The sequence below is a fragment of the Electrona antarctica genome, assembly GCF_951216825.1.
Source record: "Electrona antarctica genome assembly, chromosome: 3".
In the NCBI taxonomy this organism is placed as follows: Eukaryota; Metazoa; Chordata; class Actinopteri; order Myctophiformes; family Myctophidae; genus Electrona; species Electrona antarctica.
In genome coordinates this window covers 13,960,272-13,976,302 of record NC_136808.1, presented here as the reverse complement: position 1 = coordinate 13,976,302, position 16,031 = coordinate 13,960,272, and the positions used below count along the sequence as shown (strand labels likewise).

General features: G+C 43.1%; 1 protein-coding gene across 4 annotated transcripts in view; it reads right to left on the bottom strand.

Annotated features, from left to right (window-relative positions):
* tln2a (talin 2a) overlaps positions 1–16,031 on the bottom strand; it is a 204,692-nt gene that overhangs the window by 14,698 nt on the left and 173,963 nt on the right. For all 4 annotated transcript variants that reach the window (XM_079496146.1, XM_079496148.1, XM_079496147.1 and 1 more), the window contains 7 exons: positions 15,929–16,030; positions 14,484–14,603; positions 13,029–13,175; positions 8,779–8,945; positions 5,904–6,087; positions 5,126–5,251; positions 1,060–1,176 (listed from right to left, as the gene is read on the bottom strand). In XM_079496146.1, the coding sequence (XP_079352272.1) occupies positions 1,060–1,176; positions 5,126–5,251; positions 5,904–6,087; positions 8,779–8,945; positions 13,029–13,175; positions 14,484–14,603; positions 15,929–16,030 (963 nt within the window). The remainder of the gene's footprint in view (positions 1–1,059; positions 1,177–5,125; positions 5,252–5,903; positions 6,088–8,778; positions 8,946–13,028; positions 13,176–14,483; positions 14,604–15,928; position 16,031) is intronic.

The window sequence follows — 16,031 nt, the reverse complement described above, 5'->3', positions numbered from 1 at the left end:
TGTATGGAAATATATCTTTAACCTGGGGACCCGTTTCAAAGAGGGCCCTGTTCTCTACAGTTGCACCGCGCAACTGTAGAGAACAGTTGCACCGCTCACTTCACAGGGGTGTGATTTTTATTATTACAGTAGAAGTTTACAGACCAAACTGTAAATAAAAGCTTTACATGACTTTCTGCCTCAGTCCGTATATAGCGAGCTGTAGTGAATAAGTAGAGAACAGAGTTGCACCGCTCACTTCACAGGGGTGTGATTTTTATTATTACAGTAGAAGTTTACAGACCAAACTGTAAATAAAAGGTTTACATGACTTTCTGTCTCAGTCCGTATATAGCGAGCTGTAGTGAATAAGTAGAGAAGTAGAGTTGCACCGCTCACTTCACAGGGGTGTGATTTTTTATTATTACAGTAGAATTTTTTTCCTTTTTTAAGCAGAGCGTCTTCTGTTTCATACGGTATATAGTATTTATATGTCGCTATAGGCCTTATTTTGTGAATATTGAGGAGTTCACGTCCATGTCTTCTCTGAAGTTATCTGGTGGGCACAAGCTGCATTCAATAACCAATTACTGTCTAACTGTAGATGGGATCAATGTGTACTGTTTTCCTCGTAAAAGTACACATTCAGGGCTTTCATTCGGTGTATAGGATGTATAGGATATTTATTGGGTTCAGGATCTGCCTGTCAATGTCTCTGACTTTAAACCATCCATAACTCTGCTCGCTGTTCAAGATAACCACTTCCAGGCAAATGCAGGTGTTGCAAAAAGGTCAATATCTCCAGAATGGAACATGGTAAAATCAAAATGTATTTTTTAAATTGAAGTGGACAAGTTCAGCTTTCTTTTGATGTATGCGTGTGATTCTCGCTATAAGAGAACATTTTGCTGTGGGCCCCCGAACAAGGCCTTTGTGCAATGTTAAACGGTAGCAACATCAAAATAGGCCTGGGGAGATTCTGTAGCAATCAAAGTGTTAATATACATCAACCACCCATCAATCCATCGACCCACCAATCCATCCATCCACCGCTCCCTCCCTCCCTCCCTCCCTCCATACCGTCAGTTCCTGTTTGATGCACTCTATGGTGGCTTCCAGAGCTCTGGTTCCTCTGGTCGCCTCGTCCTCCACAGCTTTGACAGTCTTCAGTAAGGACGTCACGTTGGTCACCATCACCTGGACATGACACAGGAGGCGGGACACAGAATGGACAGGAAACCAGTTTGATCTCATGCATTAAGATAGCCTATGATTTTGTCCGACTCCCTACTCCTTTGGGGTATTTATTGTCACAGTACAATTGTACAAACTGCGAGTGAAATTTGTCCTCTGCATTTAACCCATCCAAATAGTTAAGGAACAGTGGGTGCCATTAATACAACACCCAGGGAGCAGTTAGGGGTTAAGACCGGAGGGCGAACAGGGGACCTTCCGATTCCCGGATGGCCTCTCTACCCATTCAGCTATGGCTGCCCCTATCAACCGGTCCAGCGTGGCTCCTGTGTCTGCATCCTTCAGTTATTGCCTACAGCATATGGGATTAATGAATCACACAATAGGGAGGGAGCAACACAATGCCTGCGTTCTATCTTGGATCAGCAGGGTCATACTGCGCTTCTAATGTGAATACACATTACGGACAAGTGCTCATTGAGTAAACAGCAGTCGATCTACGACTGCTTCAGCTGTGTCAAATCATTGTCCTGAGCATCACGCAGAAAAAAAACACTTGACCACTATCCAGCTCTTGTCGCAGGTGCGTAGAATGAGCACGAACGCCACAGTTTCACTGGAGTGCGTCCAATCTGCCCATCAGATTGCCCACGACACCGTATCTGCTCTCTCGTCTTTAGTTGTCGCTTACCATGTGAAAAGCCCTAATCACAATCAGATGATCACATTCTACTATAAATGCACAACAATTTGACTTGTTGAATATGATCGTCTGATTGTAATTGTATGTATTTATTGCCACACTGTGGGCAAGAACTGAACAATACGGAGACTAGGAACACTCTTGGAAGCAGCACGAAAATGACTAAAATATGGTTCCACATTTTTCCATATCAGTGACCCAAAACCTGAAGATTGTTTTTCTTTTTGCATCGTTGTTAGAGAGAATATGTTTTATGGCAGCCTGTCACCCATGTTGAATCTGACTTCATTATAGATGTGTAATGTATTTAAGCATTTATGCAGGCATATTAAACACACTTTCAGTATGGGTGGTAGCAAACTACCTACATCTTTAATTTACCCAGACCTATGTGTAATGATCTATGGCTAAAAGTGGCAAAGGAAGCAAAGTGAAATCATGAGTGTACATCGTCTTTTGAATCTCGTACCCTGCATCCACCCTACAGAGTTAGACCAACACTTTTTAGAACATTATGTCCAAATCAAGACTAATCTAAGGACACTGAAATAAAACAAATATTGTTCAATGATTATGCTGACATGTGCCAATTGCCAAATTAACACTTTACCTTTTCTCAACCTCAACTCCAAAAGTGAAAGATCGTTTCCATGAGCTTGAAATCCCAGACAATGATTTCATTAGGAGGTACACTTTCAATCTATCAACAGCCAGCTTTTGAGATATCGAATGTGTCGATATTGTCATCTAGTAGTAAAGAAACACTGGAATTGAAAGCTCCCTTTTATGAGTAATGTTCTGACTCAAAATGACAATACTATTATTTATGTACTGGACTTGGATATATGGTTGAAAAACAGTACTGTAAAGTTTTACTATTTTAGTAAGTAATTTGTATATAATACAGTACAATGTCCATTTACATTGTAAGGGGAAATGCAAGAACAGCTCCCTTGTAAGAAAAGAAAAAAAAAGGATACAAAATTAAAAATAGAGTGAAATTCTAGAAAGGACTAGAATAAAATAAAAAGGGAGATGTATTACATGTAAATGATACCTTGATGAGTGAGTCAGTTAACCTGGAACTGTAATGAGTTGACATGCAGTATTTTTAGGGTGTCCTTTCAAACAACCTGGAACATAGGGGTCTAACTTCTCAACAGGAAGTGTCTATTGCGAACAAAAATGTTGTAGGTCTCACCTGAGACCCTCGTGACCGCAATGACTCATTTTGACATCGGAAAGCGTCCTTGTTTCAAGTTGTTTCAAACTCTTATCGACTTTGGTGGGTCCCATCTTTAGGTTTACTGGTGCATACTGGTTTTGTGAAGGCAGGGAGGGGTGGTGCTACTGATTAATGGTTTTGTCAATGGGAGGGGGGTTTATTATGGGATCTCAATTATATTACACACACCATGCCTTTCTTTCTTAATAAATGCTCACCAGGACATGATTAAGATCAGAGCTATGGGGGGTAACCATTCCAGGTTCTTCTGCCAAGGATCCTGGAACCAACTGGGTTATGGGATATTACAGTTAGGGTTGGGTATCCACATTCGGCTCCAAGTAGGAACCAAATCGGTGGGTACTGGATGGATACCCATACAAAAGAGGGAATCAGAATCCGTAAAATCCTAAATCAGTTAAGCGTCCCGTAGGTTTCCTATAGATAATAATATACAATTTATATAGCACTTTTCTAGGTACTCAAAGTAATTTTACAGAAACAGCATAAAAACAACTTTATTACATAAAAATAAATAAAGCAAACTTTAACTGCTAAACATTGTGCTGTCAGGGAATAAACATATGAGGTTACTAATCATTCAATTTCTTAAAGTTGATGATTATTAATTTAACACCATTTTTGCCCAGGAATCTTTCTGAATAAAGGCGCTAGACTGCCAAGCAGATTATACTCTGAAAAGCCTTGCCTTCCATTTATCCCCAAAACTATCTAGCGCTAAAAAGTCTCTCTTTAGAAGTGTTAATATTCTAAACGAGATGCATGATGAAGTCAGAAATTAGAACATCGCCGTTCTGATCAAAACCACGGACAGCGCCGTAGATTTAGAGAGATTATAGCAAGATTTGTCGACCCGTGAACCAGGAAGTGATTGGCTGTGTGTGCATCAAAACAGCTCCGGGAAGGACGAGCAAGGCGTTGCCTAGCAACGGCCGCTGTCAAAAAAGGTATTTCAGCGATTCCGTTTTATATAATTAAAAATGACCTAAATACGTGTCCACACGTCTGAGGCACCCCACGGTTTTATTTGAGAGGACGTGTGGACACAGTGTTAACAATAGTTTAGTTGATTTAAACGTTTCAGCATTGGCTCTAATTCATTCTCAGGTACTCCTTTTTGTTTGTACTAGTAATAGTAAATACTATTTACTTACATAGTTAGTTACTGTTAAGGTCTCCACACACCGGGCGCGAATCGGATGCGAATTCGGATTTTTAGCGGCGTTTCTCCATCGGTTTTCCGAAAACGCGGCCGGTGTGCAACCACCTTAACACTTTACAAGAAGGACAATATTATTTTTACCATTTTGGACTGAAATGGGGAATTGTTAAGAACCAGAATCGATTAGCAAAATCAGAATTGATTAACTAACTATCCCTAATTACAGTTTGTAGTACAACAGAACACAAAATGTTTAAAAATAAAGCAGTTTGTTTTTTCTGAAATTGAAATATTTCAACATAAAAATGCCATTTAGTATAAAAGCAGGGGGGGATAACATAATAGGGAACAGATGCATTCTCTGTAAAAGTAAGATGAACAAGTTCATCTTTCTATTTTGCCAAAACAAAAACAAACAAAAACATCATCACTAGGGGGCAGTGCAGCGCAGCTTCTGTTACAGACAACTTTGGCCAGTGAGCAGTGGTTCTCAAACATTTTCATGTCAAGTACCCCCAACTTGATATCAATTTGGCTGTGGACCACCATCTGAAAAGGTTTGGTGTCAGGGACTCCCAATACAATATTTGTGTTTGAATTTTTTGTTTGTTTGTTTCGCATTTCTTTCAAGATTTTAGAAAATAGTAATACAAGCTCTTGTAGATCAGCCATTTTCAAAAAATGTCGAAAGAGCTTGTGGTTTTAAATATAGCCGAAGTATATAGGGTGAATATAGGGTGATTTTATGCTATATTAAAAACAAAGTTGGGGACCCCCTGGACCCCACTTTGAGAACCACTGGGTCATAATGAGTATCACCAGTACAGTGCTAGCGTGGTACCTTGGCAGCGCTCTTCAGCTGGTACATGGAAGGGTCGTCTGCAGCCTTGCCAGCTGCACACTTGGTGGCACTGATGAGCTCTGCCAGAGCTTTGGCCACATCTTTCACAGAGTTGATGAGAACAACCTGACAGGACAGAGAGAGACGGGGCGCTTTCAGCGTCAACATTGAACAAACTCCCAAAGGGTACAACCGTAGGCTGATAATGATAACATTAAAACCCATTTAGGCCTGACCTCGAAATAAATAAAAAAAAATCTTCTAAATCCTCCAGTTTTCTGAAATAAATATTTTCACAATTTTTCAAAAATAGCAGACCTACAAGCTCGTAGCGCGCCACTCGGTGGCGCGCTATGAGCTTGTAGATCTGCTATTTTTCAATAGCTAAATTATAACATAATGTTTAAAACACCAAAAGGGGTTCCCACTACAACACAAAACCTCCACTGGAAGACAGTGTGTTTTGCGAAGCATTGCGAGCTTGTATATCAGCTTTTTTCACTGAAGACATTAAATGTCTTCAGTGCACCAACTTTTGGTGTAGACTAGAAAGAAAAAAGGAGGGGACCTACTATACACTCCTGGGGGACCCTGGTCAACAAAGTATAGGCTATAGGGTTTAATGGTTGAGCCTTATTTCATACATTGTTGTACAACGATTTCACATGGTGAAAAAAGCCAGTCTACAACCTTATAGAGCTGCTTCTGACAGCACTGTTGTAAAGTGGTTAAAAGTGATGTTTGGTGACGATGGACATGGGTGAGTTGGTGGTCTGACCTGTGTCTCCGGGTCGTCGGCGCCGATGCTGGCAGCACCCTGCTTGACCACATCAGTGAGCTGGGTGATGGTCTTAGCGGAGGACTGGGCGGCCTGCGCCAGCCTGTCCTGGCCGGAGGCTGCACCCGACACCAGCATCTTGGTGTCCTCCACCAGGGCCTTGGCCGTCTTCAAGATGTTCTCCCTGCGCGATGGACAGGGGATGAGACACCATGTTATCTCTGGTACACCAAGCACGGATTAATAACCATCTTTAATTCGGGATGACAAAAGGAACCAGGATGGCTAGGGTAGCGGTCCGGGCAACTAGGCTGCTGGTGCAGCCCGACAGGCGTCGCAGGTTTGAATCCCGATGAGCTTTGCTGCATGTCACCTCCCATCTCTCTCTTCCCATTTCCTGTAAACCTTCTGTCCTATCAATAAAGACATAAAAGCCCCCCAAAAAATCTCAAAGGAATAAATCAAATAAACTCCCCACCTGTTGTAGTCTCCAGACATCTGCTGCAGATTCTGTCTGATCAAGTGATTCCACAATTAACGCCATGTTTAAAGTGGTTAAATAGCTGAATCTAATCTACCATAATACCATTTCAGGTCACTACAACCCTCACATGGGACCTGTGGCAGGAACATATACCGTATCTGGGTTATTATTGTCTCCACCAGGCCGAAGGCATGGGGAGAGAGTATGTTTTGCACTCCGTCCGTCCGTCCGTGTGTCCGTGTGTCCGTGTGTCCGTGTGTCCGTCCGTCCGTGTGTCCGTCCGTCCGTGTGTGAACAGCTAATCTCCGGCACCGTTAACCCGGTCGATGCCAAATTTTGCACACACACTCCATGGATGCCAACGATGAACCTCTGCCCCAAAATGTCCAGAACGGCCTGTTATAGCGCCACCAGAAGGCCGCTTTGTGCAAAACAAGTTTTTGGACAGTACACCTACATATTTTATCCAAACAACACGCAAATTGGTACACAGTCTCTCTAGAGCCATTCAACAAAATAGGTCTTTCAGATTTCTCAGACTCCATCCTGATTGGCTAAGATTGGCTTCCAAAGTTTGCAGGAGTGCTCAGTTTCAAACAAAATGCTGCAAATCATGAACACATCGTGTGATTTCCGTGAAATTGTGCACGCACATTCCCACTAGGCAGAGGAAGAAATTCCACATGAAAATGTTCAACTGAGCCTCATGGTGGCGCTATAATTGGCCGAAAAGAGTTTTTACCTCTAACTGCACGGATCTGTGAATAACGTTGTATGCCAACTCCCTAGAAGCCAAGGAAAAACCCTTGCCTGGAATTTTTCACATCTGCTCTTTATAGCGCCACCAGGAGGCCGACATATGTAAAACACATTTTCTAATATTACTCCTTCAGATTTTATCCAAATTTCACGCAAATCGGTACACATGCTCTCCATAGTCATGTGATCAGGACGGGTTTGTTTGATTTCTCAGAATCCACCCTCATTGGCTACGATTGGCTTCTAAACTTTTCAGGAGTAGCCCGCTTTGTACCCGTTTTGTACAAATCGCCACAACTACTCAACGCAGCGTCCGATTGTGGTGAAACTGTGCATGCATATTCCCACTAGGCTTTGGAAGAAATGCCACTTGACCGTTTTCAAATCAGCCTCATGGTGGCGCTACAACAGGCCAAGCCGCGACACACACACACACACACACACACACACACACACACACACACACACACACACACACACACACACACACACACACACACACACACACACACACACACACACACACACACACACACACACACACACACACACACACACACACACACACACACACACATTGCTCCTACACATTTTGCCAAACATCACACACACACAGTCCTATCCTCCTGGTGGAGACCTGTGCCCAGAAGGGCACTTTTTCTAGTTCATACTATAGTCGCAGCCTGCAGTTTGACTCACTGGCAGGACAAAATTGGTGAAGAACAGAATATGCAACTCCTCCCAGAAGTGGATAAGTCATGGTTGAAGGACCCCTCCCCCTGAGTGAAGTGTTTGGTGCGGGACTGCCTTCCGTCTGCCTTCCTCACCCTGAGGATGACGAGGGTGATTTGTGATCCCTGATTTCCACCTCCCTGTTCTACAGCCAATGCGTCACCCTGTTTCACACACACCTTACTCTACAGCCAATATGTCTCCCTGTCAGCCCCGGGCGGGCTTAACTTCTGTATTTGTCTCTGTCAACATATATCACTCCATCTCTTGCACGTGCGCGCGTGCACGCACACACACAGTAAACTATGCACATGGGATGTCTCATGCACAGCAGTGCATCCAAGCCGACATCAGTCAGCTTCAGTCGGCTTGGAGTTGATGTGATGATCTGTTAAACAAGGGAGCCCTGAGGTGAAGTGGCAGAAAACCCTACATAGTAGTGATGCGCGTGCCAGCTTTTTTTCATAACCTCACCCGTCCCGCCCCGCGGCGGGAGCCAGCCCGCACCAACCCACCCGGCAAAAAAATATATGAATCATCGACCCGCACGACCCACGACCCGCAAAAACAAAAAGTAGCCTACCCTTCAACACCCAGCAGTCCATTCAATTGCTTTCGAGAGAGAGAGGGGAGAGAGAGGGGGGACTGGGCCATTTACCCATCAATTGCTAAAAGTCCGGCCTTGTGAGCTTGTAGATCTGCTACATAAGTGTAAGCCTACAAGAATTCAGACAAAACTGAGACCACACACACACGCACATGTACGTCCGTCACGCACGCACGCTAACATATGATTTTATGCAACATGTTTTCACATTTGGACTGAGGTACCTCTAACTCACTGATCTCAGGTTGGGAACTACTGTAGTAATACCAACACACACAGAGTTCCAGTCTCACCTGTGGTCTGCGAAGGACTCGTCGTTCTCCGCATTGAGCGTGCCGGCGGAGGCGAACATGATGGTTGTGTCCAGGTCAGCGATGATGCCAGAGACAGCACTGGCAGCCGTGATGCACGCCTGGGTGCCCTTGTTACCTGCCTGGAGGGCTGACAACACCAGAGATACCTGCACGCGCACACACGCACGCACACACACGCGCACGCACGCGCACACACACACACTAGAGTTATTAGCAACACCAAACACATTTATTTGATTAAATTAAATAGCTCCTATGAGGAAAGACTTTATTGCTGACACATGTAGGTTCAAAGAATGCATGACATCCGATATGATATGATGGTGGATATGTATGTGAGGAAAACTTGACTGCTTAAGTTACTGCTGAGACCAGCACTATAGTTACAAAGACTTGGTTTATTAGAGTAATTAGACATCAAATACGTTTTAACTAAGTGTTTTGGCAGAAAATATATATTTTCACTCAAATATATTTGAGTGAAAACTAGGTGAAGGCTGTGGCGTCCCAATTTTGGACAGTAGGCCGAAATTCTCAAAAATAGCCCTGGCCTATATTCTTAATTACGCCGGTAATGCAACGCATTGTGAGCTTCTAAATCTGCTATTTTTTCAGCGCGACACTGTTGTACTTAATTGCATGGTTAAACTGATTTGATATAGGACATGCATCTCTCCAAGTCAACAGCAGTGGAAAAAGTAATCATTTAGGATTTGGAGGAATGATTCCACTCCTTGTTTACGACCACATGCCCATTGAGTTTGATGGATCTCTCATTTAAGAAACCAAAGAAGCGTAGCTAGAGGAGTTGATCAATTCTTCGCTGTCGGGTGGAAACCATTTATTTCCAAAACCTTTACATTTCACAGCATGAGGGAAAGGAAAGAACCTGTGGATCCAATGAAGAGATTATTTCACTTCATTGGATCCACAGGTTATTTGATTATATGTCATAAGCTCTTGGTTAAATTAAAATCCACTTTCACTTTCTAAATGTATCAAAATAATTGAAAAAAGCCAATCTGCAAACTCACGTGACGCAACTTGACACGTTGTGAGCTCGCAGATCGGCTATTTTCACGACTTTTTCATGACTTTTACGAGTTGAAATATGGTTTCTACCCGACAGCAAATCTTGCTGTGACAGAATAATATCAGCACCGCTTCTAGCTGCATCATCACCCCAGTCAGTGGACTGATGATTTGTCAATTAGTTTCAGTCAATTGGATTCCCTCTCAGATCTATGACTGGAAGGGGAAGTAAATTAACTGTAGATGCGAGAGGGGCCCTATCGCAAATTAGAAAAAAATAAGATTTAAGAGAAATCTAGAATAAATGCCGTAATGGATGGAAGAGTCAGTGAGGGCCCTGCAAATCAAGCAAATAAGAAACGTGATGAATACAGAATAGGCCCTTGTTTCTATCCCCATGCCAATATCAACACATTAACATACATATCACAAAGCTGCAATCCGGAAATTATTTTTGAGTGGTGCAACCACTCCTATACGAAGCTTTGTGTGTCGTAGCGTTTTTTTAAATGTTTTAACTATGATGTTTTTGGGTGTGACAGTACAGTACAGTAGAGGGACCCCCTGGGGACCCCCACACGGTAACTCGCTCTGAAACAACAGGTCTGAGAATGCCGATTTCTTTCTTTTTTTAAAAACAAATCGGGCCAGGTAGGGCGTAACATGTGTGCTAATTAGTAAGGCCAGGCGGGGCCTCGGGCCAGCCCAGTTAGGGCCCAGGTAGAGCAGGCCTGTTGAAAACTCTAGTTTTCGCCGGCTGCCAGGCACGGCTGCGCTAATAACTTTGGGGCGGCCCGTCTAGAGTTTGAATGGACAGGTATCAGTAAAAAGGGAGACATCGAAGAGGAGGGACGGGTGGTGTGGGGAAGAATCAACATATGGAATGTCAGGTCAGCTCCATATATGGAGATTGAAGGGTTTGAGGTTTGAGGTCAGATGTAGAGCTGCTGGCCGGTTCCATATATACAGATCTAGGTGATGATCCAGTCTTCTCCATGTATGGCTATCCAGGGTGTGATGAGGTCAGTGTTGTGATCTTCATAAATGGAGACGGACTGACAGCCATATATGGAGCGTGTCATGAGGCCGGGCGGACAGACGGATGGACTGACTGACAGGTTTTAGCGCGACTGACAGGTTTTGCAGGTTTTCATAGTTAAATTAACCCCAACCACTGTGGTTGGAGGTGCACTCTCTATTCTTCCATTGAGACATTTAGATCCCGGTGTCAGGTAGGATACCTGGTTGACGAGTCGACTAGTATTGCCAGATAATATCTCCCCAGGATAAACAGGGATTCCCTCTTGGCTCTCTTGGATTTGAGTTCAAACTCAAATAGGATTTAGAACAGAGGATCTCAAAAATAGCAATTTTTGCAATTGTTTTTTAACACAAATCTTCTCTTCTGGGGATCCCTGGCACAACATATTTTGCGGCCAAATACATATCATTTTGACACGAAAAAGTTTGAGAACGACTGTTTTACAAGGCATTTGTAGAATCGGGCCACAGGGGGTTAAGATGTTAGGCTCTAGTGTCCTACGCATCCCAGAGAAGCGGGCTCGAATCACGGGCATTACACAGATTTCATTACACAGGCTTTCATCCTGAGCTAAACATCTTTGTTCGTGAAGAGAGCGATGCAGTCCTAAGCCTTATAGGAGGTTATTGATGCGCCTGTCGGACAGCGGAGCCACTTGGGGTGAACTTTAACAGCTCCTGCATGAGTTATTAATGAGGGGAGGAGGCTTCATTCAGTCTGCACATCGTTGCTCATAAATGATGTACTTTCACTCGATCGTGATTGGATTGACTAAAAACTGTGGTGGAAGAAGAGCTTTTTTCACTTAACCGCTTAAACCCCATATGGTTGAGTGGAGTCCCTCAGGGCTTTATACTAGTGTGTTGTCAGTTTTCTATTATTGTCGGGGGAAAGCTTTCGCTGAAAATAGCTGAGCTTGTCGATCTGCTATTTTCTATGACAGGTTTCCCCACAAATATGGATGCTGGGGTTTAAAAATACAAAAGCATCGTCATCAAAATGATACAGCTGAGCTTATAGATCAGATGTTTTTGAATAGTTGAAGTATAAAATAGGCTTAATTGGTTAATGCATGTTTTCTACTACTACCACTACCACTACTACTACTACTACTAATAAACAATCAAGATCTACAAACATTATTACAAAAAGGTACAATATTTGCTGAAATAAAGTAAAGTAAAAGTACCTCAAGATTGTACTTAAGTACAGTACTTAAGACTTAGGCATTTAGTAGACGCTTTTATCCAGTGCGACTTACAAAGAGCGAGGTAAACATGAATACAGAGAGACAGTGTAATGCCTCAGTAAAATATAGGATTAGAGGTAACCCAAGAACCTAGCATCAGTCCAAAAACAATATACTATGAAAAGATTATCTGTACATTCAAACTAAAGGATACCAGGTGAACATTACATACAGTAGCATCTGTCTACATAACATGCTATCTAAATTACATTGTGGTCAAGAAAAACAAGCCTAAGTAACAAAAACATGAGAACAGATGACCAAGGTCATAACATCTATAGGTAAAGGGAGATGGGCTGAGGTTGAGTCTGAAGGGGTGAGTATTAAGATTATGCCGGACAATTGAGTGAGTCTGCAGCACTCTATTTGAGAAAACAGAAAAACACACATTGGCGTTTCCTGTGCATAAGAGAACAGTTTGGAACGACTAGCAGGAATTTGACATTTTGTGATTTATTACTTGAACTTTATACAACTCTTTTATGAAGACACTAGTAAAGGCCGGGAGCAAAACAACAATATAAGACAACCTACCCAATACATCATTTATGTAAAGAGGAAAGTAAAGCACGAAGTGTGTGTATATATATATATATATATATATATAGGGAAGTTTGTAAAAAATCGTACTGATTTAGAAGTCATTTGTAGAATGCGCCTCAGGTCTTAAGGTCATTACACACTGGCGAATTAGCGACGCGAATTAAAAATTCGACACCGGAGCGAACACCGGAGCGAACAAATAAAGAGCGAAACCGGTCGCATTTTCGCACATTCGCACATTCGCCACTGATGTGGAAGCTTGCATTGACTTCAATTGGTTTTAAAAAAAGGCGAATTATTCGCACGAATAAATCGCGTCGCTAATTCGCCAGTGTGTAATGACCTTTAGTGTGTTAACAGTACCTTCTCGGTGACAGCGCGGGCACACTCGATGAGCTCTCTCTTGGTATAGCCGTCTGATGGGGTGACCTGCACCGATCCTGCCTTCTGCACCAGGTAGATACATCCATGGCCCAGGTCCTGGACCCGGCTCTTTATCTGGACCCCAATCTGCATGCAGGACAGACAAAACATTACAGATACGCCCATCCTCCTGGTACCTGTATACCGGTATGAGAGTATACATGCTACAAAGTCAAGACTTTGTGAATTGTGAGCTGCCTTGCCTGGCTACAAAGGGTTAGATAAGTGCACTTTAATACGTGCATGCATAAACAACTCTATGATAATTTATATGCATTGTCGAAGTCCCACTTTTTAGTCCCACTTGCAGATATGCTGCTGCTGGAATGGTATTGGAATTTTGTTTTAAAACGTGATACCTCTTCTTATACAATGGATTGATTGCACGGGATTGAACCAAAATTTGTTGTTTTAAAGATACATGGAATGGGCTGTATTCACAGCATTTAAAAAAAATATATATATATAATTTTTTTATCCCACGATTTTGTAACCCATTTTTTCACCCCTGTGTCAATTATCTAATGTATTGCTGGGCTCTACACACCCTCAGCAACGGACTTGAACTCATGCTTCCTTCGTGCATGAGTGTCCAAGTTGCTCCTTTACACCTGACAGGGGGGAGTTTCCATGGTTGGACGTAGCACGTGGAAGGAACACGTTATTCCAACCAGTTCCTTTCTCCTCCATCAGGCGCCCCGGCTGGCCAGGGGGAGGCAGTTTAGAGACCAGGATTACTGCATGTTTTTTGTGAGGGTACCTACAGTACCCTTGGGGACACGGGGAGAACATGCAAACTCCACACAGAAAGGCCCTTTCGCGGAGGAGGAAACACACCGCCAGCACCCACATCGTCCCGAGCGGGAATCGAACCCAGGACCTTCTAGCTCTGAGGCAACAGCACTATACAACTGTGCCACCTGTATTCACAGCATTTTAAGAAAAAAACCTTTTTGGATCAGGGCCCACTTGAAAATCTAAATGTTCACGGCCCACACATCTGACCAAGTGGACGGCTCACCAATGGGGTGCTCTAGCTAGTATACTGTATAGATGCTAACCCTTTAGTTATTGTTTTGATGATTCTGTATCCGTCTCTAATAGACACTCATCCAACCCAGCTCAGGTGCCAAACTAAAAAGAAAATAGTTCACACACTTATAAACTCCTTTCAGTGGTTTATTCCTCACGTTTGAGCTGCATACTGTAGATGAGCTCTTCTTCAGACCTGTACTGAAGTGAGCAACAGAGTAGCTCTTCTGAAAGTTTGTCACAGTGTGCATGAGTGTCTGTCCGTCAGCCAGTACACGTGTCTTACCTCCTCTGGCTCAGCTGTCTCTGTGTGTGCGTGTGTGCGTGTGTGCGCGCGCGTGTGTGTGTGTGTGTGTGTCTTACCTCCTCTGGCTCAGCAGTGTAAGCGGCCATTCTTCCCTGTAGCGCCAGCTGGCTGTAATCAGCCGTCACCTGGGAGGCCAGGCTCCCCAACTCATCAGGACACGTAACGGACTTGGTCATCTGACAGGAAGATGAGCCACACGTCAGTACAGAAACTCAAAATTACAGCAACAATATCGTCTCTGTCAGGTGGAAACGTCATATGTCCAAAACGTACTTTTCAGGATTCAAATAAAAACAATAGCAGTAAAAGAACAACATTTCACACTTGTGGATCTGCAAATTGTGATGCTTTTGCATGACGCTGTAGTACGATCAACTAGGCCTGGACATTAGTTTATGAAAAACCACAAAATCTGTGATAGAAAAACTATGGAGTTAAGAGGTTTTTGCCTGACAGCAACGATATGCTAATAAAAAGGGATTCATCAAAGGGTCTGTTGCTAAAACCTGCAGCAGCCAAAATGGTAGTAAGTCTCAAAAACAGCTCTAGTCCATTTAGTCAGGTGATTTTGAAAGCCAAATATTAGGAAACTACTTGATGTTGACATTTTCTCAGATTAGTCCGTCAGCCGGGGGTGTGGAGTGGGAAATTTGTTATATAGTTTTTTTATTGGCCTAAAATATTGTCTATATACATTCATGAATCCACTTGCTAACCGCTGTCGGTATTGAGCAATTTGTTTTATAGGGGTTTATATGTGAACATACCATTAACAGTGTTTTTTGTGCAAAACTAATGCTTGGAATGGATTCAGAATCATGAAAACTCCTTAGTTTGACATGTCACATGCTACATAAAGCATAATGAAATTTTGAAAATCTTGCACTTAGGATGTAAATGGTATGGTCACATATAGGCCTATCTCCCTATAAAGAAATGTCTCAATACCGACAGCCGGTCAGCAAGTGGATTCATGAATGTATGTACCGGTATATAGACAATATTTTAGGCCAATAAAAATAACTATATAACCAAATTTCCCACTTTAAACAAAAGAAGCCAGTTGGCTGCCGGACTAGATGTCAAGATGGCAGTCATTTTTGAGCGGTGCCTATGTGTGTGTGTCCCTATGTATGTATGCATGTATGTATGCATGTATGCATGTATGCATGTATGCATGTATGCATGTATGCATGTATGCATGTATGCATGTATGCATGCATGCATGCATGCCTGTCTGTCTGTCTGTCTGTCTGTCTGTCTGTCTGTCTGTCTGTCTGTCTGTCTGTCTGTCTGTCTGTCTGTCTGTCTACGCGTCCCAGGCTCCAGCACGGATGAGCACGGAAAGTTGCAACACGATAACGTGGGAAGGCTCGCCCGGGGACCCCCACACACTACGGTTGCACCGTTCACTTCACACAGGTGTGATTTTAAATTGATGAGTGATTATAGCAGCTAATCTGTTATGACTTTGGTCATTTAGTTATGGGTGTCATCGTACCATGTCCTGAGCAGTGACCGCGATGGCCTTGGAGTATCTGACCATGTTGGTCTGGTAGTCCACAAACGAACCCTCAGGCTCCGACGGTGTACCATCATCCAAC